The sequence below is a fragment of the Canis lupus genome, chromosome 32 (genome assembly GCF_048164855.1).
Source record: "Canis lupus baileyi chromosome 32, mCanLup2.hap1, whole genome shotgun sequence".
Lineage (NCBI taxonomy): Eukaryota > Metazoa > Chordata > Mammalia > Carnivora > Canidae > Canis > Canis lupus.
The window spans coordinates 32779708-32807702 of record NC_132869.1 but is presented as its reverse complement, the minus strand read 5'-3'; the positions used below and the strand labels follow the sequence as shown (position 1 = coordinate 32807702).

The 27995-nt window shown below is 42.8% G+C and overlaps 2 protein-coding genes and 1 non-coding gene across 21 annotated transcripts in view; 2 read left to right on the top strand and 1 right to left on the bottom strand.

Moving 5' to 3' along the window:
- Positions 1 to 103: 103 nt before the first annotated feature.
- SPG21 (SPG21 abhydrolase domain containing, maspardin) lies at positions 104 to 20823 on the top strand. 5 transcript variants are annotated; one of them, XM_072809149.1, is made up of 10 exons: positions 104 to 259; positions 862 to 1093; positions 3801 to 3887; positions 6525 to 6686; positions 10419 to 10499; positions 12046 to 12191; positions 14978 to 15086; positions 15896 to 16003; positions 18562 to 18702; positions 20107 to 20823. In XM_072809149.1, the coding sequence occupies exons 3-10, from the start codon at positions 3825 to 3827 to the stop codon at positions 20221 to 20223; spliced, it is 927 nt and encodes a 308-aa protein (XP_072665250.1). In that variant the 5' UTR covers positions 104 to 259; positions 862 to 1093; positions 3801 to 3824; the 3' UTR covers positions 20224 to 20823. The 5 variants fall into 5 exon arrangements, with proteins under 5 accessions (XP_072665250.1, XP_072665249.1, XP_072665254.1 ...); XM_072809148.1 differs by having other exon boundaries at positions 108 to 266; XM_072809151.1 differs by lacking the exon at positions 104 to 259 and adding an exon at positions 416 to 491.
- ANKDD1A (ankyrin repeat and death domain containing 1A) overlaps positions 12580 to 27995 on the bottom strand; it is a 57629-nt gene continuing 42213 nt past the window's right edge. For 10 of the 15 annotated variants that reach the window (XM_072809129.1, XM_072809133.1, XM_072809138.1 and 7 more), the window contains 2 exons: positions 26378 to 26509; positions 25582 to 26074 (listed from right to left, as the gene is read on the bottom strand). In XM_072809129.1, the coding sequence (XP_072665230.1) occupies positions 25923 to 26074; positions 26378 to 26509 (284 nt within the window). In that variant the 3' untranslated portion in view covers positions 25582 to 25922. Of the gene's footprint in view, positions 13328 to 22994; positions 25414 to 25581; positions 26075 to 26377; positions 26510 to 27995 lie in introns of those variants that run through there. The other 5 variants (XM_072809136.1, XM_072809137.1, XM_072809139.1 and 2 more) reach the window with 3 other exon arrangements.
- Positions 13440 to 13512, top strand: TRNAK-UUU (transfer RNA lysine (anticodon UUU)). Its single transcript has one exon. It is a non-coding gene; the product is annotated as a tRNA-Lys (tRNA).

Here is a 27995-nt window from a genome sequence, read left to right as displayed (position 1 = left end):
CTCAGGACGTGGCCCCGCCTCCCCCGAACCCGGAAGCGCGAGGCTCGCGCCCACTGCGCGGCCCGTTCGGGACCCAGGCTCGCCCGCCGCGCGCCCCGCCCCTCGGAGGCCCGCCCTCCGGCTCGCCCCCGCCGACCGCGGCGCCTGCCAGGACCGAGCGCTCCGGCTGCAGGCGGCGACCCGGGCCCGCGCCCCTGCGGGAGGGGAGAGCCGCCTTGGGGAGGAGGGACAGGGACGTATGTGGAGGAGGCCACGGCGGGTGAGAGGTGGGCGAGGCCCTGGGAAGCGGGTGTGGGTGCGCGATGTGTTGAGGCTTGCAGGTGGGTGTGTGTGTAGTGTGCGCGGCTGCCTCCGTGGGTGTGACTTTGTTCGTGTGGCCCTTAGTGGGCTGGTCCATGTGACTGTGCACGTGATCGTGCGTGTGTGTCTGTCTGTCTGAGGTCGAGGTGGAGTTCACGGGGTGGTCGGTGTACCTGTGACCCTGCCTTTTGGTGGGACTGGGAGAGGGTGGGGTCTGTTTGGATCATTGGGGTGGCGGTGGGGGGCGGGGGGAGGGCGCTTGACCAGAGCATACTGCTGTAATCCGGTCCTGGGGATATACTCCTGCAGTCCAGGAATATGTTTTTCCAACTTTTAAGAACTCTGAGCAGAAAGAAGCTAGTTATGTTAGAGAGTGCACCTCAGCCTGAAAGTGTCAAATGTCTTTGTCATCGCCAAGTGTGAGCCTTGTGAAGGGGGGCTGGGGTTGGAATGAGGAAAGTAGCAGGGCTAGAGTGTTTTGCTTTTCCTCTTCTGGCTTTCCTGGGGAGTTCTAAATTCTGCACTTATGCTGCTTCTTTGTCTCCTCGTACGATGTTGCAGCTCCTGTTAGCAGAAAGACTCCAGAGACTGAGGAGTAACTTAATAGCTGTGTGCAGATTTCCAAGAGCTTTTATCCCAAGACAGCACAAGATGAGGTGTCACAGAAGAAATGTCAAGTAGGCAGCTTTTCCTCCCATGAGATTTAGACGATAATGGAATAAGTTCCTGAAGAAGAGAGGGATAAATCTTCCCCCGAAGAGAGCTGAAAAAAGGATAGCTGTCTACTGGTGTGGTGAGTTATGGGGACTTGCATTTAAAAAGCCAATTGCATCTCCTGGAGACTCTCAGGGTTTAATACTTACTTCCGGCTGGTATTAATAATCACAGATTGTCCGTATGCAGAGCAACTACAGGTTGAGATAAAGGTTCCGAAAACCTCTGACTAGTTAAGCTGGTTATGTGACTTAAACATTTTTAGAGACAATTCCATTGATTGTAAACTGGCAGGTTCTGTTGAAACCCTGAGGGATAAGTGCATGTAATTCTAGGTGCACACTCATAATTGGCAATTTTATCGTCCAGTACCTCAAGGGCCAGAGAGAGGACTGGGTGTCCAGAACACTCCCTGAGGAGGGGTTTCTTTAGGCAAGATTAAGGCTAATTTCTGCAGCCCTTTTCCCACCAGCATGAACAGGTGCTTTTGTTTTTTGTGAAGAATTGAATCGTGAGAGATCAAATCAGCCTTGAGCTCATGATCCACATTCTTTCTTACTTAATACTGACCAGTTTGGTCACAATCTCAGTTAACCTTTTTTTGCTGTATACAGAAATGTTCTCCTTGTGACTTGGAAAAGTATACCCCTTTAGTGATTGAGAGCTAGGAGAACAAACTTCCTTTTCATACCACTCACAGCTGTTTTCCCTTTGCAGGAATGAGCTCTTTTTTTTTTTTTTTTTTTTTTTTTTTAACTTAGACGTCAGTTGGTCAGATGCAACATTTGGTATCTATCTTACCTTTGATGTGCTGCCAAACCAGCACAAGTGTTAAAATCACTTGCCCCTACAAAAATGTAGTCACAGTTGGGTGGAATCTCTCCATCAAGTGAGATTAGTTATAAAATGTTATAATACTGGGTTGGTTGTGAATAATACCGAGGACTGTGGTAAGGAACATCTTTCTACTTATTGCTGTGGGAAGAAGTGGATGACAGTGCATGTGAGTGCCTGCGTATGATTGGTATATGTATGATAGTTGGTTTGTACATTGCAGCCGATTCCAAAACTGAATAATTTATTCCAAGTTTGGCAAATCTAGAAGCTATCTGTCTATAAGTAGCTTAGGTGTTTTATGAACCTGCTGAGTAGATTCAAATGGCTTAGATTTTTTTTAACATGTTATTATTTGTTAAGAGAAAGTGGATATGCAAAGAATGATTTTCTTGATTCCAGTATGAACTATAACTACATCTGTGCACACTGATTTCAGCATAAGACTGGCTAAATGATATCGTTGGTACTTTTTAGAACAACTTATGATTTTAACGAACTTTTCTAAAATTACCATCCCAGCCTTGAGAGAACAGACCATTATTACAATGTCAAGGTTGTAAATCAAGTTTAATAATGGATGTCTACATTTACCATCTCCTTGGGGTTTAGTTTAGTAACCCCGCAAGGTTAGAGGTAACTGTTAAGACTGCTGAGTTCCCTGTACTCCTGAGATAGCAGATGTGAGGGGCCAAAAAAGGAAGAGTTTCATTGGGTTTAGAGTCCCCAGCTCTTGGCCAGTCCAGAGAAGCCCCCTGCTCCCGTGGAGTCAGCCCAGGAGTTAAGTCCTATGGTCTTGAACACATCCTACATCTGGTTAGGAAATCCAGACTTGCCCTGGGGGTACAGGACAGGACACACAGCAAGAATTTGAATCCTTCTAAACCAGTGGGTGGAAGTTCCTCATTTGGCAATAAGAATCTGCAATGGGAACTGTAATTTCAGGTTCCTATTAGGACATAACACAGATGCCTGAGCAAAGAGGGGCAGCCTTTCAATTGAAGATGCCTAGCCAGTCCAAAGCTCTGAGGCCTGGGTCAAAAGGGACTCTAGGATTTCCCGATGCAGTCTTCTTAGGACATAGTCATCCATTTAGCCAATGAATAATGCGTGTTCTGTGCCAAACACTATTGTAGGCTCTGGAGATAGAGTGGTGAAACAGAGATGAGAAAACACATCCAAAGAGGGTAGGTGACTTTTCCAAGGTCACAGAGCTATATAAAAGCTAGAAATCACTAATCTTACAACAAAAGACCACATATTTTTTCTAAAGACATATGTTTTATTCCTAATTATAGGAATAATTATTGCCTTCAAGCCTTTCCTGGTATTTTATCATAGATCTTTCAGAGGAGGTTATATCATTTTTATTCACACCAACAAGGTGAACAGCAAATTTTCCTGTATCTTACATTAGGAACTACATATGAAGTTCTGAAGTTATGTTCAACCAGAATTAGATTTATAGCATTTTGTGGAGTGATCAGGAGGCAGACTTAAATCACCTCCTTTCTCTAGCATGGACTGTTCCTTATAATTTTATCAGACCTCTTTGTTAAAGTGGATTTTTAAGGTACTGTCAACACATAGGTGAGGGCACTGCAGTTTGCAGTCGTTGAACTAGGACAGGCAGTCAGTGTCAGAAAAGACTCCCCTCCCTGCCTTTGGGCCTAGCTCTGCAATAGCCATAGGATCTCTGGTAAGTCATTGAAATTTTCTAGACTGGATTCCTCATCTGGAGGAACTAAGGGAGTTAAAATCATTATCTCTCAGGGCCCCTTCCTGCTTTATGACTATAGGATTTCACAAAATTGTTTTCTGACAAGGTAAAATAGCCCATTTCCTTGGTTTTACCATATAAAGTACTGTTGGTATAGCTAGAGCAGACTCTACATTTAGTTCTGATGTAAACATGAATTCTTGACATGAAACATCACATGCTTTTATTTCAGGGTTAACCTCCATTTCAGCTAATCATGGGAGAGATTAAAGTCTCTCCTGATTATAACTGGTTTAGAAGTACAGTTCCCCTTAAAAAGGTATGTATGATTTTACTACACCTCTTATTTGCAAAATCATGTATTGTTCTTGTGACTTAGATGTTATGCCTTAGTAGTGTTTGAGAGTAAAGGTTATTGCCAAGTATCCTGACTCTGGGTTGCAGAGCGTAAAGTTCACCTCTTTGTCAAGCGCTATCAGATTTTGAGACTCATTCAAGAGTAAAAGTGGGTGTATAACTATACTCATTATTTTATAATTGCTTTTATGTATTCAAGCAAGCAGAAATATGTGTACTCTGTTTGGTGGAAAGCTTGCAGTAACAACAACTATATAGTAGGTACAGTCAGATTCTATTATAAAGCCTTTTCCTATTCTTCAGATTTAAGAGTTACATTGGGTAACATTATAAATCCTATATTTGCAATGATAGTTGTCTTCAGGAAACCTTATTTGCCTGGGATGTCCAAAAACCCTAAGCATTTATCTTGAAGTTTGACTGTTGACTCTGAGCTCCTAATTAATCCCAAATGTTTGGGGATCACATTAACAAAAGCTAGTTAAGATGATCTGAAAATCATCTATATCTTGTTAAAATCATTTTGTCAGGGTAGACAGCTGTGGAAGTACGATACAGATTTGAATTAATAACATAGCTGCTCTCCATCTAGAAATTTGAGATACAGTTTTCTAAATATAAACAGGATATCTGCCGTATAACTGTCACTATAGTAATAGCACTATTTAATTCTTCTAACAGTTTTAACAAAGCATGGGTAGCTATGTGCCCATTTCACAGATGAGAAAACTGAAGTTCAGAGAGGTTAACTTGTTAAAGGTCACATAGCTTGGTAGAGTCTGGATCATAATCAAATTAGTCTGGCATCAAAGCCAGAAGTACTTGACTGGTAACCAAAGGGAGCCTCCCTTCCTTCTTGCTCCCTGGGAAACTACCGCCCATGCCAAAAGATGATTAGCTCCTGGGGTCCTCTACCTTGTCCCATTCCCTCAAGTAACTCATGTGAGCTCCTCTTGATGGACTCACTTTCTCAGCAAGCTGATCACCAGACCCAAAGCAACCCAAACTTCTTGAAATATTCTTAGAAGTAGTTATAGCAAGTAGCTTCATTGATGTACTTTTCTCCAGCTGTCAGTTCAGTCCATCTGTCCGTGATTGTGATAAGTTTGCTTGAAATTTCATGGTGCTAGATTTTAAATTATCAAAGAGATACTGTGTCTTCTAAAATTATCAGATAGAATTCTGACAAAATTGCCATTGAAAGAGCTCTGAGAACATTGAAGTGATAAACTTATTCCAAATGAATTATTAAAATCATTTCCTACAAAATTTTAGAGATCTGAATATCTTATCTCTGGGAATTTTATTACTACAAGATTGGGATTTACTGTGTGCACTGTCAAAGGCTGTTAAGAGAGTTTTACCACAATTATAGCAAAACAAACAACAGCAAAAAAAACAAAACCCAGAAAAACCGAAAAACAATGAAAAGCCAAACTGTGAGGAGCAAAATACAAAGTGCAAAAACATGAGTATGAGCTATTATTGTCATCATCTTTGACCCAGGGAAGTCCAAAAGGGAATTGTTAGGATCCACTGGACTTTACCTTGCCCTATTTGACTGCTCCCAGTGACACCTGTGATCCCAGTCAGTGTGCTGCTGTCTGCAATGACACCATGGACCCGCAGTATTTCCAGCTAGGAGCTCTCAGAAAACAGAATCTGGAGGCCTTGAATTTTTTAATGTAAAAGTAGGATAAATACTGATTCACATTGGCAAAAGTTCAGGCAGTTAATGTACTTTTCCAAATACCACCAAAAAGTCAAAGAAAACAAAAAGTAATCACACAGCGAATAATACTAACACTGAACACAAAATATCTGCCAAACTCAGCACTGAGCACTTGACTTGTCTCAGTTCATTTAAAGCTCATCCTTTTTCCTTGTTGTGTAAGGACCACTAATTAAGGAAGGTTTGTGATGACCTTCCTGCTCCCTACCCTTTTTTCCCAAGAAAGCCAGTTTTTTCCCTGTGCCCACTCCCCACTCCTGACTGGTTTGAAACATTCTTCCAGGACAGGGACACCTACAGCGGCAGCATCCTTCCTATCTTAGCAAAAATCTCTCCCTCAGAGGTGTTGCCTAGATCAGGTTCCAGAAGCATCTCCTGAGTGGTACCGTCTCTCCCTAGTTTGTCCTGAGAGCTTGGAGTCTTTTCTCCCTTCTGGACAGCGCTGGAGAATGACTCCGCAAATTGCCTCCTAGACACACACACACTCTCACACACACACACACACACACACACACACACACACAGCCAGAAGTATGGGAAAGAAATAAGATGCCATGAACAGTTTACTGTTTAATGATAAATAAAATAGGCTTCATATAATCATGGATGGGAAGGAAAATTGAAAACTGATTTAAAAAAAAAACTCTTTGGAAGAGTATGAAGCAATTCTGTGTATAATATGTTAGCACTGAGGAGGGCAAAAAGAGACCAAATGCAGTTTATTATATGTGCTAGTCTGGTGTGATCCCAGGATACCTTGTAACCACCAAGGCATTAAAGTTGTCAGAGAAATTATAGTAGACAGTAACAATATAAAACCAAATCCATAAAGTTTTCCATATCTTTTTCTTATAACTTTCCCTCTAGATTATCGTGGATGATGATGATAGTAAAATATGGTCACTGTACGATGCCGGCCCCAGAAATATCAGGTGTCCTCTGATATTTCTTCCCCCTGTCAGTGGAACTGCAGATGTATTTTTCCGGCAGATTTTGGCTTTGACTGGATGGGGTTACCGGGTTATAGCTGTAAGTATTGTGGATTCAGTATTACAGTTCAAGTCCACATTTCGTGGGGGTGGGGTTTTTTCTTTTTTATGTGTGTGCTTATGTTTCTGATTAATTATAATGCGTATGGTTTTTTTTTTTTTAATTGAAGGAAGCTACTGTTTTCCTGTTTTTTTGTTTGTGTTTTTTTTTTTTTTTTTTTTAAGATTTTATTTATTAGGGCAGCCCCAGTGGCTCAGCGGTTTAGTGCTGAAGCTGGGGTGTGATCCTGGAGACCTGGGATCGAGTCCCACATCAGGTTCCCTGCATGGAGCCTGCTTCTCCCTCTGCCTGTATCTCTGCCTCTCTGTCTCTCTCTCTGTCTCTCTCTCGTGAATAAGTAAGTAAAATCGTTAAAAAAAAAAAAACGATTTTATTTATTATGAGCTGGGGGAAGGGGCAGAGGGAGAAGCAGACTCCCTGCTGAGCAGAGAGCCGGATGTTGGATGTCAGACTCAATCCCAGGACTCCAAGATCATGACCTGAGCCAAAGGCAGAATTGCAACAGACTGAACCACCCAGGCGCCCCTGTTTTCCTTTTTTAAAAATGTGAACTGAAGCCTTTAGAATAAAGATGGTACCGTGCACTATGGCACAGCAAAGGGGTCTGCCCACGTTCAGGTGAGTGAAAGCTTGCTTCAGTGTAAGTTGAGACGAGGTTGATGAATTAGCTCAGACTCTCAGCATTTGGTTAAGTTTATTTCCAGTTGTTACCTTTTTACTACCTTTGGTCTAAATCTAGTTTCCCGTTGATCATTCTTGAATCTCTTCTGGGCGAACAGTGGAGGTGAGAGAAGGCACTGTATTTTGTGACTAGTTTTGTGGCAGTGCCTCGACTGTGTGACAGTGGAGGCTGGTCTCCTAACTCCCCAGGAAGGAGAGACTCTGGCTTTGAGCTGGCAGTTGTTTCTGGGAGCTGGAATAGTAACACAGAAACGGGCCTCCCTATGGGAGTTAAAAATGTTAATATACATTTTATTTACTGTCTGAAGGAGAGAAAATGCTGGCCAGATCTCTTCTCTTGGAATGTAACTGAAAATTCTGCTGGGTTTACCACCAACTAGGGCCGCACAAAACAAATCCTAGTTCTTCCTCCTGACAGCCCTTGTGGAGAAAACTAGTTATTATCAGCACCGCCTGCTGCCTTCCCCCAACGTCTTTTCTTCTCTGGCAAAATTCTCCACATTCTTTAATCATTCCTCATATGATGTGTTTTGAGTCTCTGCAAAATAATCCTCCCTTGTTCTGGGTTTTTGTAAATTCCTCTTGATGGACAGCATTGCAGGAGAGCAAGATGTCACCCTACCACAGTACCTTTCCTGGTGGCCACTCTTAATCAGCCAGGGACGGGCAAACTGAGGGGCCACAGGCATCTCTCCCACTTTAGAGACTGTCTGAAGTTGACCGTGTGTTTATTGCTCCAAACTGACAGGTCACGATCGCTTTGCCTTCTGGATGGATATTTCTTCTTGCCCTCAAGCTTCTTGATGTGGGATTTCCTTATTTCATAAGCTGGATAATGAATAAAGAAAAGGCCAGGGGCTCCTGGCTGGCTTAATTAGTGGAGCATGTGACTCTTGATCTTGGGGTTCTGGATTTGAGCCCCATGTTGGGTAGAGATTACTTAAAAATAAAATCTTTAAAAAGGGTGCACCTGGGTGCCTCAGTGATTGAGCATCTGCCTTTGGCTTGGGTCGTGATCCCAGGGTCCTGGGATGGAGTCCCACATCAGGAGCCTGCTTCTCCTCGGCCTATGTCTCTGCTCTCTCTGTGCTCTCATGAATAAATAAACAAAATCTTAAAAAAAAAAAAAAAGTTTAAAAAAATCTTAAAAATAAAATGGAAAAGGCCAATGGTGCCTTCAAAGTTACTTTGTCCTTATACACCTACCTCCATGAGATTTTAAAATTTATTAAATAATTGTTAGTATCTCACAGTTAAAAGGCACAGGCACTTTTCTCATTTAAATTTTTACTGATTTATTGATTTTTATTGATTTTAAATACAATTTAATTTGATCACATGCGGGATCCCTGGGTGGGGCAGCGGTTTGGCGCCTGCCTTTGGCCCAGGGCGCGATCCTGGAGACCCAGGATCGAATCCCACATCAGGCTCCCGGTGCATGGAGCCTGCTTCTCCCTCTGCCTGTGTCTCTGCCTCTCTCTCTCTCTCTCTCTGTGACTATCATAAATAAATAAAAATTAAAAAAAAAAAAAATTTGATCACATGCAGTTGTCAGAAATAAGACAGAGATATATCCCTTGTATACTTGGCCCAGTTTCTCCCAACAGTAACATTTTACAAAACTATAGTAGGGTGTCATAACCAGAGTATTGATATTAATACAATCCACTGATCTTATTCAGATTTCCAGTTTTACTTGTACTCAATTGTGTGTGTGTGTTAAGTTGTATACAATTTTATCACCTGTCTAGAACATAAATATCTTTAAATTAAAGGCTTCATAAAAATATCTTCTTGGGGAGCCTGAGTGGCTCCGTCATTAAGCCTCTGACTTTAGTTCAGGTCATGATCTCTGTGTCATGGGGTCGAGCTCCACATTCAGCGGGGAGTCTTCTGCCTCTCCCTCTGCCAGTCCCCCTGCTCCTGTGCACGCACAAATGTGTATTCTCTTTTTCTTTCTCAAATAAATAAAATCCTTTTTTTAAAAAAATCTTGTTTTCTATCATCTGACTCAAATTCTCAAATTCTCAAATTTTCTGCTAGGGAGCAGCAGGTCTCCATCCTTTCAGAATAGTGGAATCTTACGCACAAATAAAATGTTTAATAATAAAAGTAACATAATTACATCAAATCTAAAATTATGCTATAATATACATGGTGGTATCTATTCCAGCGATTTGTTAATGACAAAAAATTAATCTAAGTGCTTAAAACAACTAACCTGTCGGGACTTTTACTTATTATTATAGAGGGGAATTCTTAGGTGACAAGCTTGAGTCCCCTCAAAAGGAGTTAGTGGCTTATATTTCTTGTCCTCAGTATCCATAGGCTACTGAGGGACAGGCACCATACTTTTTTGGTCACAAATAAAAGTATAAGGGATCCCTGGGTGGCTCAGCGGTTGAGCGCCTGCCTTCAGCCCAGGGCTTGATCCTGGAGTCCCGGGATTGAGTCCCACATCGGGTTCCTTACATGGAGCCTGCTTCTCCCTCTGCCTGTGTCTCTGCCTCTCTCTCTCTCTCGTGAATAAATAAATAAAATCTTAAAAAAAAAAAACAAAAGTATAAGAAATCAGATAATAGAATGACTAAGTCAATTATAAAAGAGGAACAATTTTATTGAATACTCCCTTTGGGCCTTGCTGCCAAAAAGAGCGGGAATTCTCCATAGAATTTTATTTCAAGTTCTCCTGAACCGTAATTAGAATTAAGTTGAATTTAAGGGAAAACAGTATTTCTTTACTTTGAAGGGTTCTGGCGTATTCATCCTATGAGCCCCAGAGTTTCTCAGCTATTGGGAAAGGAAACAGATGTGAATTGAAATTGTTACTCATATCACTGGTGTGCTATTCTGTTTTAAATTGATCTCTTAGGTAAACTGTGAATTTTAAAGTTTAGAAGAAGATGAGAGCGTATTTTCACATAGACTGAATAAGGAGCAGAGCTTGAGCAAAGAAAAGCTTTATGGTAGAGTCCTGAATTTTTCATATATTTATATATTGTTATTAAATAATAATTGCTGTTATTTCAGTTGCAGTATCCAGTTTATTGGGACCATCTTGAATTCTGTGATGGATTCAGAAAACTTTTAGACCATTTACAACTGGATAAAGTGAGTACCCTAAAACTAATTATTTAAATGTGATTTTTTTTTTTTTAAGATTTTATTTATTCATTCATCAGAGACACAGAGACACAGAGACGGGGGCAGAGGGAGAAGAAGGCTCCATGCAGGGAGCCCGGTGTGGGATGATCTTGGGACTGCAGAAACGCGCCCTGGACTCCAGAATCATGCCCTAAGCCGAAGGCAGACACTTAACTGCTCAGCCACCCAGGCGTCCCATAAATGCAACATTTACATTATAAAGGCTGGCGTTGTCTTTCTTTTGTTTCTTTTATTTTTTTTTTTTTTTTTTTGTTTCTTTTATTTTTTAATTTTTTCTTTTGTTTTTAAAATGACAGTTCCCAAAAGAAAATTTACGCTTTTAAGGTGTGTGAGTATGGTTTTTAATATATTCACAGATAGGTGCAACCAACAGCACAGTCAATTTTAGGACATTTTTTTTTCACCCAGAGGAAACCACATATTCATTAGCAGTCACTCCTCACCTTGCTCCCTGTGGCCCTGGCAACTTAATCTATTTTCTGCCTGTGTGAATATATACTTTCTAGGTATTTTATATAAATGAAATCATGTGATATTCACCTTTTCTAACCGACTTCTTTATCTTCACATAATGTTTGCACGGATCATCCACATAGTAGCATGTATCAGTACTTCGTATTCCTTTTTATGGTCAAATAATATCCCATTGTACATGTGTACCACATTTATGTATCCATTTGTCAGTTGATGCACATTTGGATTGTTGCCATTGTTGGCTCTTAGAAAGAACACTACTCTGAACATCTGTGCACAAGTTTTTGTATGGACATATGTTTTTGGTTCTCTTGAGTATGTACCTAGGAGTAGAATCATAGTAGTCATAGTTTTCTTAAACATAAATTACTAAGTGGGGTGCCAGGGTAACTCAGTCGCTTAATTCCACCTTCGGCTCGGGTCATGATCTCAGGGTCCTGGGATCCAGCTCTCCTGGAGCTCCCTGCTCAGCAGGAGTCTCCTTCTCCCTCTGCCCCACCCTCCACTCATGTTCTCTCTCTCTCTATCAAATATAAATAAAATCTGGAAACCACTTAGTAATTTGGGTTTTTTTTTTATTCTCTAACGCAATCTGTGGATAATATTTTTTAACTTGTATGCACAAATTGTTTTCTTGACAGGATGTATAAATTGTATTTAAATACGATATTTCCTGGGGCGCCTGGGTGGCTCAGTGGTTGAGCGTCTGCCTTGGGCTCAGGTCGTGATCCCGCAGTCTGGGATCGAGTCCCACATCAGGCTCCCTGCATAGAGCCTGCTTCTTCCTCTGCTTGTGTCTCTGCCTCCCTCTGTGTCTCATGAATAAATAAATAAAACCTTTAAAAAATACAATATTTCCTAGGTTTCAAAGTACTATAGATATTTTCATCTAATGACTAGTGATGAAACACTATAGTGACATTATATTCTGTGGTTGGTGATAACTAAAACAGCTTTTTTTGGTATTTATGTTAGGATTGATTATTGTTTTAGTATCCTTATGTTTGTTTGCAATTAGGTTCATCTTTTTGGGGCTTCCTTGGGAGGCTTTTTGGCCCAGAAATTTGCTGAATATACACACAAATCTCCCAGAGTCCATTCCCTCATCCTCTGCAATTCCTTCAGTGACACTTCTATCTTCAACCAAACTTGGACTGCAAACAGGTAAGAACGTAAACACTTGGTCAAAATTCTTATGATTTTTGTTCAGTGGAATTTTTAATATGTTAGCTTTTGGGGTTTTTTTCATTGCATCGAAGAGCAGGAGGAAGGGGTTATGTCTACTCCTGTCTTTTGAAACTGCCCTGGCTTTTAAAATTGAAACAATTAGGAGCACCGGGATGGCACAGTTGGTTGAGCCTCTTGGCTCTTGGTTTCACCTTAGGTCCTAATGTTGAGATTGTGAGTTGAGTTGGGCTCCGCACTCAGTGTGATGCCTGCTTGAGATTCTTTCTCCCTCTCCCTCTGCCCCTCCCACTTGTTCTCTCTCTCTCTCTCAGATAAATAGACAAATCTTTTTTAAAAATATTTTTTAATAAAATTACAATCACCTTTACAAAATGAAATAAACTCTGGATTCAGCTATTTCTATTACTCTAAATTGTTTAGTTTTGTTTAATGTACATTTATATGCTCTTACAGTTTCTCTTCAGTGCCTATATAACTATAGTGTTCTACTTGTTCCACTTATTTTCTGTAAACAATGCCATCTATTGAGCAACACAGTTTCTTTAGCCATTTGGCATCCCCCAGTTTTTCATCATGTTCTACTGTAAATCTTTATACAAATTACTTTTTTTTCCTTCCCTTTCTGGGTTATTTCCTTGAGATGTGTTTCCCAAAATAGAATAGAACATTTAGTCTGTCAGTGGATGTTTTGCACATCATGACACTTTAATATTAGTCTGCTTTCAGAAAGATGGAAATGGTGGAATGCTTTTGGAGCAACCAGTGGGGTGCTTGTTACTTTTGAGCCATCCTTTCATTGAAGATACCATTTTTAGTAGTTTGAAAGTATCTAATAGTACCTTAAAGCTGACCTAATGTGGTTTCTTTCATTGCTAGCAAGGCTAGGCTCAACTCGCTCCTCCTGCCCCCCCCCCAAAAAAAGCCCAGTGAGTAAACATTCCTGGAAGATCAGGTTGAGGGATCCCTGGGTGGCGCAGCGGTTTAGCGCCTGCCTTTGGCCCAGGGCGCGATCCTGGAGACCCGTGATCGAATCCCACGTCAGGCTTCCGGGGCATGGAGCCTTCTTCTCCCTCTGCCTGTGTTTCTGCCTCTCCCTCTCTCTCTGTGTGTGACTATCATAAATAAATAAAAATTAAAAAAAAATAAGATCAGGTTGATTTTCACAGAATACTATAGATAAACATTGTTTTCATGATTTTCACATCTCTTTAAAATTGTAGGGACGGCTGGCTGGCTCAGTTGGTAGAGCATGAGACTTTTGATCTCTGGGTCATGAGTTTGAGCCCCATGTTGGGCATATAGCTTACTTAAAAAAAGATTGTACTCTGTTCTTTCTAAAACCTTTGCTTGATATTATCTCAGTAGTCAGTTCAGCATTTGTGCAACAGTTTCTTACATTTACTACAAATAGTTCATGTCCACACAATGCACTAAAGCTCACTGATTATTTTTGACGATTTTTAAAAAGATTTATTTATTTATTTATTTGAGACACAGAGAGACAGAAAGAGTGAGAGAGAGAGCATGTAAGGAGCCTGATGTGAGACTCTATCCCGGGTCTCCAGGATCAGGCCCTGGGCTAAAGGCAGCGCTAAACCGCTGAGCCACCTGGGCTGCCCATTTTTGACAATTTTTGGCGATTTTAATGTTGTTTTAGTTGTCAGAACCAAGAAAGCCCCCACTTTGTGTTCCAGCACGTGAGCTACATTTTATCAACTATCTGAGTGCTTGCTGTGTACCACCCATTGAGGCCACAGGGTCAAGCAAAGCCAGGAGGGTCTGCCCCTCACGAGGTGCCTAGGTAGGATCACCTTGAGAAGCTAAGGAAGCCATAGGGGTTGGGTTGGAGAAAGGTAATGAAGGATGGCCAGCTGTCCTCGTGAGGGATGCTCACCTTCCAACAAGCCATTCCATGGAGAAGGCACATCAGAAGGTGGTCTCTTCCTTTTATAAGTCATTTTCAGCATAGGTTTGGAGAAAGTAGTGTTCACCCTATATAATGGCTCTGAACATTCATAATTAATGGCATAAATACCAACTAAAAATCACATATAGAAATTCATAAATTGAATTGCCTTGAATTAGTGCAGGTGAATCTACTAGTAGCAAACTTTGGAAGGTACAATCATTCTTTCATTTTGCTATTTTGAAATACCGAACAATCAAAAGGTGATAAAAACCTGAAGGTTGAAATCTTAAGTTTTCAGGTTTTTGTTTTTTTTTAAGATTTATTTATTTTACAGAGGGAGAGAGAATGTGAGGGACAGAGGGAGAGGGAGACTCTCCAGAAGACTCCCTCCTGAGCACGGAGCCCACTGTGGAGCTCGACCCCTCAACCCTGAGATCATGACCTGAGCCAAAATCCAGAGTCGGCCACTTAACCGACTGAGCCACACAGGCAGCCCACATTTTCCATTTTCTAAGGAGAATAGTTTTAGCCATTGGAAATAAGGCCAATTAGTAAAACCAAAACCAAAACTCAGAATTATCAAAATGTCTACCTTGGTAAAGATATTTGAAATACTGCTTATAATTATTCCAAATCCTCAAATAAAACTTGACTATATTAAACCATAACTCTTTTAGGAGCTCGGGAAAATTTACATAAAAATATGATGCTTCAAAACCAGCTCTTTGAAAGAAGAGACTAGATCATTTTATCTTTAGATCCTAAGTAGCTAATACAGAGCTTCAATATCGAATGAATATTTGCCATTTTTGTGTGGTCTTGCAGATTTGATGATCAGGTCTTTGTTTTACAGCTTTTGGCTGATGCCATCATTTATGCTCAAAAAAATCGTTCTCGGAAACTTTTCATCTGGCCCAGTGGACCCTATGATGGCTGATGCTATTGATTTTATGGTGGACAGGGTAAGGATTTTGGCATTAGAATGGGAACACTTTGTACTAGGAATCTCCATGTCTCCCTAGTTCTTGATGATAGATCTGTCTCGTTGAGTATGTTAGAGATGTTTGTTAAGCAGTCTTCCATATTTACTTTAATATACCCAACAGATGTTACTCCTGGGAAGTAATTCATCAGAATCACTTGGGAGGAGCTTTTAAAAATACAGATTCCGGGGGCACCTGGCTGGCTCAGTTCGTGGAACGTGTGACTCTTGATCTCAGGATCATGAGTTCAAGCCCCATGTTGGGCATGGAACCTACTTCAAAAAAAAAAAAAAAAAAAAAAATACAGATTCCAAGGCCTTGCCAGCCCACTGAACTGGAATCCATGGGCATAGGGTCTGGGAATTTGCATTTTTACTCTCTTCCTCCTCTCTTTCTCCCCCACAAGGGGAACCCAAAGTAGCAGGTCTACAGACTTGCATTTAGGGGCTATGGGGCTAGATGATTTTTCTGAGATCTCTTCCAGCTCCAAAATCTTGTAAAAGTGTTTATCTGTCACTTTGGGGCTTTGGGAAGTAGCCTGCTACCCACGGTTACCCGGTTGCAGAGGCAGTTCAGGGTGAGGGGTATGTAATGCTAGGTTCCCAGAATAGAACACCACCAGCTGGGAGGCCCAGTGCATGGTCTCTCAGATACATTGTATTTCCTCACTGGTGACCCGGCCCACCACACATGATGGCGCCTTTATAAGTGCAGGTATTATCTGTGGATTTAATATAACATGAGGAACAAATTTAATTCAAAAACTTTGCCTGTGTTTCTTCCTGCAGCTGGAAAGTTTGGGTCAGAGTGAACTGGCTTCAAGACTTACCCTGAATTGTCAAAATTCTTATGTGGAACCTCATAAGATTCGAGACATCCCTGTGACCATTATGGATGTAAGCTTCCTTTTAAAAAAAAATAGATGCTTTAGCTTTATAAATGTATATATCAAGAGCTTCCTCATAATTGTTTTATAATTTTTCAGTGTGCCTCTTTAAATGCTGCCTTGTGTTTGTTTTTTGTTTTTTTTTTTAACAACCACCACCACCACAGTTCTAAAACAATCAGTTTATTGCTTACCCCATATTTTCCCTGGCAGGAATAACACCATTGAAATCAGAATAAACATAAACAAACATGGTAATCCTTACCCATTTTGATGGATTTTTCTATTGTCATCACCAAATACTGTACTTTAGCTACTACACATCTGTGCAGCAAAAGTTGCCTCACAGAGGCAGAGAATCAAAAATTCCATAAAGTCTAATTAGCATGAAAGTTTGCTTCTTGTAACAAAACTTACCATTTTAACCATATTCAAGTGTACAGTTCAGAGGAGTTAAGTACATTTATGGTGTTGTGAAACTGTCACCACCATCCATTTCCAGAACTTTGCATCATCCCAAACTGAAAGTCTGTACCCATTAAACACTAGCTTGCCCCAGTCCCTCCTTCTCCCAGACCCTGGTAACCCACATTGTACTTTCTGCTCTATGTACTGACTATTCTGTGTATCTCATAGAAGTGGAATCACGTAATATTTGTACTTCTGTGTCTGGCTTATTTCACTTAGCAGAATATCTTCAAAGTTTATTCATGTTATAGCATGTATTAAAGGCTGAATAATATTCTGTTGTGTGTATATACCACATTTTATTTATCCATTCACCTGTTTTGTTTTTTTTTAAGATTTTATTTATTTATTCATGAGAGACACAGAGAGAGAGAGGCAGAGACACAGGCAGAAGGAGAAGCAGGCCCCATGCAGGGAGCCCGACATGGGACTTGATCCTGGGTCCCCAGGATCAGGCCCTGGGCCGAAGGTGGCGCTAAACCACTGAACCACCTGGCTGCCCCTGTCCATTCACCTGTTGATGAGCATTTGGGTTTTTCCACCTTTTGGCTCTTGTGAATCATGCTGCTCTGAATGTTGGTATACACATACCTGTTTGAGTACCTACTTTCACTTCTTTTGGGTCTATACCTAGAGGTGAAATTGCTGAGCCATATTGGTGATTCTGTGTTTAACTTTTTGAGAAACCGTCATATCATCTTCTACAGAGACTGTACCATTTTATATTCCCACAACAGTGCACAAGGTTTCAAGTCATCCCATATCCTCCCCAACACTTGTTATTTCCTGTTTTTGTTTTATAATGGCCATTCTGATGGATGCAAAGTGGTATTTCATTGTGGTTTTGGCTTTTTTTTTAATCATATAATTATTTTGCCTCATAAGTGGATGTATTGCTAAAATCAAATAATATTTTTAAGAATTGATTTTTCAGGAAATTACAAGCATGTAAATTATAACTTCTAATTCTCCACTGTAATCTCTACATTTCAAAATTTACTATGACACAGAACAAGCTTTTCGGTACTCTTGGTAAAATACTTGGTCCTCATGGTACATTTGCTCTGCTTGCCCATCTTTCAAAGCTGAGCTCACCACTTGGGTATGTGGTCACTGAAAACTGTATGTAAGCTTTAGCAAGTTGGAGATACTTTTTGAGTGTGTGTGCTTCATTTTAAATATTATTTTTTGAAAACTTGTTTGCATGTGTTTAAACATAAGTTTAGGGGCACCTGGGTGGCTCAGTTGGTTGAGTGTCTGCCTTTGGCTCAGGTCATGATCTCAGGGTCCTGGGATCCTGATCCCCCTCTCCCCCTGCTCATGCTATCTCTCTGTGTCTCTCAAATAAATAAAATCTTTAAGAACAAACAAACAAAAAACAGGTAAGTTTATGTGGGCATTAGAAGATGTCTAGAATCATATACTCCAAACAGCTAACAATGGCTCCCCCAGGAAAGGATCTGGACTTTTTCTTATACTCTTAAAAAAAATTTTTTTTTGGAATTTTTTTTCTGATCATATAGTACTTATGTAACTGTTTTTAAGTAATAATAAAATTTAAAAGGTTTTGGGGGGATCCCTGGGTGGCTCAGCGGTTTAGCACCTGCCTTCAGCCCAGGGTGTAATCCTGGAAACCCAGGATCGAGTCCCACATCGGGCTCCATGCATGGAGCCTGCTTCTCTCACTGCCTGTGTCTCTGCCTCTCTCTCTCTCTCTCTCTCTCTGTGTGTGTCTCATGAATAAATAAATAAAATCTTTAAATAAAATAAAAAGTTTGGGGGATTTCAGTGATCTTTTTGAAATGAATTGGCATTCACTATTGTTCTTTTAATTTAGTTAGTTAGCTATGTTTAAGGGGAAAAAATTCATGATAAGAATTTTCCCCCCAATGAATGCAAGAGGTGTTTGACAACAAAATCTGTAGCTTATGTTGGAGTTAGAAGTTACCAGAGATGAGCAAGTTACCCAGGCTGGCCAGGGGTTCAGCGGTATCTCTTCACTAGAAAGCCAGAAAGAGATGCTTTGGAAGGCACTTTCCACAATGTACAAAAAACCTACTAAAACACTGGTAGGTTACAGCTTTGTGTTTTTTTTAAAAGGTATTTGACCAGAGTGCACTTTCAACTGAAGCTAAAGAAGAAATGTATAAACTGTATCCTAATGCCCGGAGGGCTCATCTTAAAACAGGGGGCAACTTCCCATACCTGTGCAGAAGTGCGGAGGTGAATCTTTATGTGCAGGTAAGTCCCAGCTTGGGAGCCGGAACACTTTGAACCCAAAGTGTATGGTTTGAAACATAAAGCTTTTTTTTTTTTTTTTTTTTTTTGGATGGTGGAATAAGAGACTACAGAATTCTCTGTAGCAATGAGTCATTCACTTGATAAAGGTGGTTTACATTAATAATTTATAGCAGAAGCCAAGCGGGTATATTAGAAACAGTTGAGTGACTCTGCCTACCATCTCTTTTCTAAGAACAGCAGGCCTGCATCCACACATACTGAAGTGGCCATGCCACATGATGTGACCTTGCCTCCTGGATACAGTGAATTCAATCAGAACAGGAACCTTCATTGAAGCAACTTCCTGATCCATTTTTAACACGTTAAAAAAAACACACGCAGGAGTGCCTGGCTGGCTTAGTCGGAAGAGCATGAGACTCTTGATCTCAGGGAGTTGTGAGTTCAAGTCCCACATGGGGTGTAGAGATTACTTAAATATAACTTAACATATACACACGCACGCATGCACACAAACTAGCAAAAGCTGCCACTTCATCTTCTACCCAAATGGATATTAAAATAGCAGTGAGAGGGCAGCCCTAGTGGCTCAGTGGTTTAGTGCCGCCTTTGGTCCAGGGCGTGATCCCGGAGACCCAGGATCAAGTCCCACGTTAGGGTCCCTGCATGGAGCCTACTCCTCCCTCTGCCTATGTCTCTGCCTCTGTCTCTCTCTGTGTCTCTCATGAATAAATAAATAAAATCTTTAAGAAAAAATAAAATAGCAGTGAGAAATTATTGCTTTGGCAGTTCGGTAGGAAGTATCAAGAGCTTCAAAAACCAGTCACATCCTTAGGTCCTGCCATCTATTTGTGGCATGGATCCTAAGGAGAAGACCCTAAATTCAAAAAAACCTGATGCCAGGAGACATTGATCATGATCTCACACAGAACAGCAGAGGATCGGGGGAGGACCTGAGTCACAGCAGCAAAGCAGGAGGGTAAACACCCACTCACAGAGTGGTGTGCCACCCTCTGAGATGTTGATGAAGAGTTTATAGGAACTTGGAGAGACCTGTTATATATTAAATAGGGAACAAAGATCCCACATTGTGGTTTTTCAAAATACTTGACTTTTCTATGTTTTCCAGTTTTTCTCTAATTACATTATAATTTTAGAACTATAAACATTTATATGCTAGAGCACCTGGGTGGCTCCGTCGGTTGGGTGTCTGCCTTTGGCTCCGGTTGTGATCTCGGGATCCTGGGATCAAGCCCCATGTTGGGGCTCCCTGCTCAGGGGGTGTCTGCTTCCCCCTCTCCCTCTCATCTCTGCGCTCTCTCACTCTCTCAAATAAATAAATAAAACCTTTTTAAAACATTTATGTGTTACTGTGGCATTTAAAATAATGATTCTGTGTTTCTACAGATCCATTTGCTACAATTCCATGGAACAAAATACGCGGCCATCGACCCGTCGATGGTCAGTGCTGAGGAACTAGAGGTGCAGAAAGGCAGCCTGAGCATCAGTCAGGAGGAGCAGTAGCTCTGTTGTCGCCTGTTGATGATGAGTGATCCAGAGAGTTCTTGTACAATCAGCTGCGTCAGCACCCGCCAGGCAGGCTCTGTTCAGTTGTCAGGCTCGCCAGTCATCACTGTGTTTGGAAGCAGGACTGATTGTCATCTTTGTGACAGGCGGCAGCTCTTCTAAGCCTGTGTGACTGTTCCCTCTGCATTTTTTTTTTTTTTTTTTTTAGCTTTTGAATTTGAGGAAGTACTTTTGAAGACTCTCACTTTAAGAATTGTGAAAATTTTGCTACCAAAAGTCTTCTCACCACTGTGTTCTTAAGAGAATGTTGATTTTTGAGGTTTGGGATTTTGTGGAGTTTTTTTCTTTTCTTTCCTCCTTTCTTTTTATGATATTTGCTGTAAATGCTGCACATCCAGATTGTGTATCAGAAGGACATCGGTTATTTTTATGCTTTCTTGGTTATAACCGTTATCAAGTGCCAAGGCTGTCTGTCACCCCACCGTTTGCTCTCCTACAAAATCAGCTACTTCTAATTTCCAGTTAAGCAGATCATTTTCAGTTTTATCTGTTGTCTTTCTAGCCATTACAGTCATTTGGAATAAAAATTCAATTTCAGTGAGTGGTTTTGGTGATTATTGTAGCTGCCCAACTGAACAGCATAGACATAGGACTTTCTGCAAAGCAGACCATGGGGTCATTGGCTAGTTCTTGGTGACATCAGGTAAGTGACTTACTCTCACCAAAGTGCAGTTTGCTCATTGTAAAGTAACAGTAGCTCTCATTTATTGAGCTGTTAGTATGTGCCAAGTACTTTTCATACCTTCTTGTCTTCCCCTAGTGGGAATGTCTCTTAAATCTCTTTTAAACTGTAAATTATTGTTTTTGTCTTGCCATGAATTTGTTGAAGAAACAGGCTCATCTGCCCTGTAGAATTCCCCCACGGTCTCGATTTGGCTGATTGCAGCCTCACAGTGTCCTTTAACTTGTTTCTATGTCCCTGGTATTTCCCATGAACTGGTGGTTACATCTAGAGGGTCAGTTTCACATTCAGTCTTTTGGGCAGGAATACTTCATAGGCAAAGCTGTGTGTTTCCCATTATGTCACTGCAGGAGGCCCAGAACATCTGCTTGTCCCTAAGTTGTGAAGATTGCTCAGTAGATTCAGACGTTGTCAGCCAGATCCAGTCAGTCATTGGGGAATTCCACTGATGGTTTGCCTGCCACTGCTCATCACTGCACAGATGCACTATGTCATTAGAGGATGCAGAGCAGTAACAATAACTCTAATTTTTATTCTATTAACTAGAGTCCTCGGATTTAAGAATCTTCCCCTCATCAACTATTTGGTTTCACTGGGGTACAATTTAGACCAGAAAAATCAGCATCGATGCTTCTTTCCCTTTAAGTTTTCAGAACTTTGAGTTAACCATACTATTTCCAGTTTCATGCCCACCACAACCCTGGTTAGGCTGATATTACAGGTGAGATCATGGAAACAGGGACAAGAGATTTGTTCAGCATCACACAGGGAGGGGTGGAGCTGGCATGGCAACTTGGGCCTGACCATCCCTAAAACCAGTGATCTTTCCATGTAGGTTAGTGTGTGCTCTACCTTGTGACTTGAGAACAGTCTGGAGTTATGGAAACACCTGGTAAGCCATGAAGGTAGAGCTTTAATGTTTTTAACTCTTCGCATCTGAGGCTCCTTCCCAACCAATAGGGAACTCCTGTGGGCAGGGCCAGGCTGCACATGGTCAGCAGCCCCTTCCTTACCTGGTACAGTGGTGAACTGTGGGACTACCCTCTGCTTTCTTTTCAAATTCTCCCTGAGTGAGCCACTTCCTCCGACAGCTTCAACCACTCCCTGGCTCTAGGACCTGATGACTGCCATTGCCAAACCCAACTGATTCTGAGATGGCCTTGAATGCCTAATGGGCCCATCAGGCCAGCCTTCTACAGGCACACCCATGTCCCCACTGCCCAAACCTGCTCCTTCTCTCTTAGACCCGTCCTCCCCGTTCCCAGCACCACTGTGCCCCCAGATTCCCCAGCTAGAAACCCAGCCACCCCCATCTCCAGGTCTCAGGCTGAAGCAGATGCCAAGGTGAAACTTCGAGATGAGCCAGGTGGTTACTGAGGATCACAGGAAAGAGGTGTGGAAGTAAGCAGGGTTGGGCAGGGGAGAAGCTGAGCTGTGACAGGCTGACCAAGCACTGGTGGACCACGTAGGAGGCTCTGGAGCTACGAGTGTCCGTTGGAATCGTCTCATCAGGGGCTGAAATAGCCAGGCCCTCCTGCCCCTCCAGCTCATCTCTCCTCTTCCTCCCATGCTTCCTGTGTTCCAACCATACCATTCCGCAAGGAGATACAGCTCCGCACCGCTGTGCCATTGCGCAGACTGTGCTTTTTGCTTGCAATGTGCTTTGCCCACTTCTGTCTTCTCTGAGAGCTTCTCAGACCTTCCTCCCCTTCCTCCTTCCCTTCCCCAAGGAAGAACAAATCCCACAGTTCTCCCTACACACACATAGCAACAACCACATGACAGCGCCTCACTGGGGTCCCAGCTCCTCCACCCCCCAACATCACAAACTTCCAGAGGGCAGGAACTGTGGCCACTCCACACTATAGTCTCAGCTCCCAGCAGACTGCCTGGCACGGAAGACAGTAAATATTGACTGGCAGTGGTGAGCCGAGTGGTATGGTTACACAATCAATCCACAACAGCTTGTCTGGCTTGAAATTTTGCCATACGTCTCCCAAACAAAAGGAATACGGAATGTGAAAGCTATATTTCAACATTTCAATTTTATTTAAGAACTTGTTTTTGTCTCAAAAAATACAAAATTCATTCCACAGAATTCATCCAAATAAATGGTCCTGTGTGATACAAAATACATTTCCTAAATGGAATAAATGCAAGAGAAGACTCTTCCCCCCGCCCCCCTCAACAAAGCACATGCTGGAGCGCCTGGGTGGTTCAGTCAGTTGAGTGACTCTTGATCTCAGCCCAGGTCTTAATCTCAGGGCCATGAGTTCAAGCCCCACACTGGGTGTAGAGCCTACTTAAGAAAACAACAACAACAACCCAAAACCATAGCACATGCAGAGGAAGGACACGGAGGTTCGTGTGCCACCCCTGGGGGTCTGAATCTGGCTGTGAACTCTGAGGCCTCAGGCCTACAGGTTACTGCCTGTAAAATAGGTTGGTTCCAAAGCCTCTTTTTCTTCCTTTTCATAAGCTTTAAGTGGTTTTTTTTTTTTAAGATTATTAATAGGAACAGTTTTAAAAAAAACCCTGAGCAGGTTCCCATGCACCCCTCTGCACAGCATAGTTTCTGCTCTATTTCTTTGCATTAGTGTTAGTATAGCGTTTGCAGGTTTATCTGTAGGATAAATACCTCCTGGTGGGATTGCTGGGTCAAGGGGGAAGTGCATTTGTAATTTTGGCAGATAGAATGCCAGCCGCCTTTCAGAGGACAGTACCACTGTGTGTGAGCTCCCACCATGCATAGGTGATGGCTGCAGCCCCTCTTAGCTCTAATGTCTTTTATGGTCTCCCTCCCTCCCAGGACTCAGGCCCAGCGAGTAACTCTGTGGGGAGTTTTTCCTAAGACGTGGGCTCCTAGAGTGGCCACAGCAAGCTGTGCCACATGCGCGAGAGCTCAAATTAGAAAGAGCTCCCAGGGCAGCCTGGGTGGTTCAGCCTTCCGCCCAGGGCATGATCCCAGAGACCCAGGATCGAGTCCCACATCGGGCTCCCTGCATGGGGCCTGCTTTCTCCCTCTGCCTGTGTCTCTGCCTCTCTCTCTGGATCTCTCATGAATAAAAATAAAAATAAATTTAAAAAACTTAAAAAAAAAAAAAAGCTTTCATGGAAAACTTGCAGGCTATCCTGCATAGATATTCTCCACATCTGTGACACCATGGTGAGGCATCCAGAGTCACATTTTCCACACTCTTCCTGGTGCAGCCAAGCCACCTGTGCTTCACTGGCACCTAAAAGCAAAGCTCCAGACCAGCTGTGCCACCCAATATGACTGCCACTTGCTACAGACGCCTATTTAAACTTCCAAAAATTAAAATTAAACTAAAAATTCGGTTCCTCCGTCCCACTAGCCACATCTCAAGTACCCAGTAGCCACAGGTGGCTAGAGGTAAACAGGGACAGCACAGATCTGGGTCACCACAGAAAGTTCTGTCAGATGGTGCAGCTCTGGACAGGTGACCCTTTGTATGGGGCTATTTAAAACTAAGAATGACAACTAAATGCAAGGTGTGATCCTGGACTGGATTCTGGTCCAGAAAAAGGACTTGAATGGCTCAACTGGCAAAATCGGAATAAGGTCTGAAGAGGAGTCAGTAGTATGGTTGGTATCAGTGTTAACTTCCTGGTTTTGAAAATTTAGCTGTATTATGTAAGACATTAGTACTCGGGGAAGCTGTATCGTGAAGCGTATTCAGAAATTCTCTGTACTGGTTCTGCAATGTTTTTTGGAAGTCTGAAACAATTTCAAAATAAAATTTTAAAATTAAAAAATTCTAAAAATAAAAAATTAAAATAAATAAAAATTAAAAAATTCTAAAACAAGAGAGAAAAAAAAAAAAGTGTGCCTCCCAGAACCATCACGGTGTACAAATACGCTTGGGAACAGAACAGCTATGGAGTAAGCACAGCATTCATTAAAAGCCAGTGAATGTGGGAAGGGTGACCCACTTTGTAAGGGACAGTTGGAGCCCTTTTGCCAGGTTGGGGAGACAGGAAGGCAGGGTTTGGCACCTGACCTCAATAGCTGATTAGCTGCTTCTCCGTCCTGAGCCTCCATGTCCTCTCTAAAAAGGTGCCACTTGCATCTCAGGGGACTGCTGTGAGGTTCCAAGAGCTGTAAAGGACCCTTCCTGTGGGAAGAGGTTACCTGCAGAACCCGAACCGGCCCCTGGACCAACCCTGGAAATGAGATTTCAAGCAGTGCCTGCTACTCTGGCACGACTGCCTGCTTTAATACAAGCAGCTGGAGATCTGTTAACAGTGATTTTTTTTTTTTTTTAAGCCCTTAAATGGTGGTCCTCTTCTGCTCAGTGGCGCCCATTCTGAGGCCCCATGCCTCTGGAGGTCTGGCCTCTCCAGTTACATGGCCATGCACCTGCTGGGGGCACTTGGGTCAGCATTTGCTTTCTTCCTGACGCTTTCTGCAAAAGAGAAGAATCCTATTGCTTCATGTTGCCTAAGCTCTGCCTCGCAGGGCTGGTTTTATGTTTTAATTGCCTGCCACTGTTTGTGTTAAGATAATTTCTCCAGTTTTCTGTTAATGGCGAAAGAATGGAAGCGAATAAAGTTTTACTGATTTTGGGGGGAAAAAAAAGTGCAATAATATTTCAGAAGAAGACGGTCGTCCCTAATTCCTCCATCCTGAAATGACTGTTTTCCCACCTTGTCTGCAGCAGCGGTGACTTTACCCACCACACAGGCAGCTTTCCCTTCTCCCCTCTATACCATGCTACCCATGTTTTCACTGTTGGTGCCTGACACAGTCGTCGTTACTACTGCTGACGGCTTAACATCCTGTCCTGTGGTTGCCCCCAGAATGCATCAGGCCAGTGCACATTACTACGGTATTTAAGGTTCTTTCATCATGAGCTGATTTTATGTTTAATGAGGGATCAGTCTTGAACCTTTTATCTCACCTGCCTGATGATTCCACAGGGTGCTCAGAATCTCAAACCAGGCTTTTGGGATTGACAGACTCAAAAGGTGGTGATGGCCTCAGAAATATTTGACCAGATCGACCTGGTTCAACCCCTATCAAGCCAGTTCTGGCCCACTGTTTGTGGAAAAGAAGCCTGCAGGCTGTTCCAGCCTTATTCCAAACTAGAAAAAAAAAAAAAAAAAAAGTACAGAGGACCCGAGAGGAAGAGGTGATAGCATCAGTGGCTTTGCGGCTGTGAAGGTTGCAGGTGTCAACTGCGCCAACCCCCTCGTGGCACAGATGGGGAAATGGGGCCAGGAGGCACTGGTTTGTCCAGGGCTCTCCCTAAATTCCAGTAGACAAGGCTAGGCCCAGGAGTGTGGAAGGTTCGGAGCCAGCACCACAGCCCTGTGCTCTCAGCAGACCTCCGGGGGGCTCTGTCTCATTGTAGGGGGGCCATACAGCTCCGAACAGAGGACACTTACCAGCCAGGTCCCTCCTGTCAATGGCCACGAGGCCCTCAAACAGCGCTTTGCTGGGGTTCTCACTGGCTACGGCCACGCCATGCAGCCAGATGAGCAGCATCCGGTGGCCGTGCTCCTGGTAGCTCTTGGTGCCTGAGGACCACGAGGGGAGAAAGAGAAGGAGCCTGCTGGGCCGACCCTGGCAGAGCCAGCTTTAAGCAAGTGTCTGTGCTGTCCTGCACCACCTCCTGCACATGCCCAGGTGGGAAAGTGCTCACTGGAACCCCCTGGGACGCCTTAGGGAAAGCACGGACACTGGGTCCCATTCCCCTCCGACCTCCTTGGGTCTGGGTACACTGGGCACTGAGTGGTGTTAAGGCTTCCCAGGTGATTCCAATGTACAGCCACGTTTGAAAATAACTGTGTCGGGATCCCTGGGTGGCGCAGCGGTTTGGCGCCTGCCTTTGGCCCAGGGCGTGATTCTGGAGACCCGGGATCGAATCCCACATCAGGTTCCTGGTGCATGGAGACTGCTTCTCCCTCTGCCTGTGTCTCTGCCTCCCTCTCTCTCTCTATCATAAATAAATAAAAATTAAAAAATAAATAAATAAAAATAAAAATTATAAAGAAAAAAAATTATTAAAAAAAAAAACTGTGTCGGAGGAGGAGGGTTAACTTGGTCCCACACCCTGTGACCAGGTCTGCTCTCCCGGCCGGCACAGCCAGCAGGGCCAGGTCAGCCCGCGCACTGGGTCCTGGGACTTTCTGGCCTCCTCTGGGCCCTCAGCACACACTTTCTCATGATGCTGCTCTTGGCATAGAGCTTTCATTTGGGCCATTTATTCACCATCCCTTGCCCCCAGCCTATAAAGTCCCCGTGCTCTTTTACATTTCTGAAAGTTCTTACCTGTCACAAAGGTTGCATTTGGATATCCTGCTCTATCGCACTAATTGGTATGCAGATTTTTTTTTTTATGATAGTCACACAGAGATAGAGAGAGAGAGAGAGAGGCAGAGACATAGGCAGAGGGAGAAGCAGGCTCCATGCACCGGGAGCCCAACGTGGGATTCGATCCCGGGTCTCCAGGATCGCGCCCTGGGCCAAAGGCAGGTGCTAAACCGCTGCGCCACCCAGGGATCCCTGGTATGCAGATTTTTGTCAGGTGTCTCTCTTTGCCAATTATTTGAGCTTTGTAAACGGTTGAGTCTGGTTGGATTGGATCCTCTTCACTTCCCCCCCCCAGAATATTCATTTAAGTATTCCCTCTTTGGGGCGCCTGGGTTGGTTGGTTAAGCATCTGCCTTCAGCTCGGGTCATGGTCCTGGGGTCTTGAGATCAAGACCCTGTCAGACTCCCTGTTCAGTAGAGAGTCTGCTTCCCCCTCTCCCTTTACCCCCCACCCTCAACTCATGCTGTCTCTTGTGCTCTCTCACATACATGCTCACTCTCAAGTGAATATATAAAATATTTTTTTAAAAATTAAACATTCTTTCAAGTGAACTCTAGAATCCTTTAGTCAAGTTTCAAAAACCTATTTTTGATTAAACCCAAATCAGGGACACCTGGGTGGCTCAGTCAGTTAAGCATCTAACTCTTGGTGTCAGTTCAGGTCATGATCTCAGGGCCGTGATCTTGGGG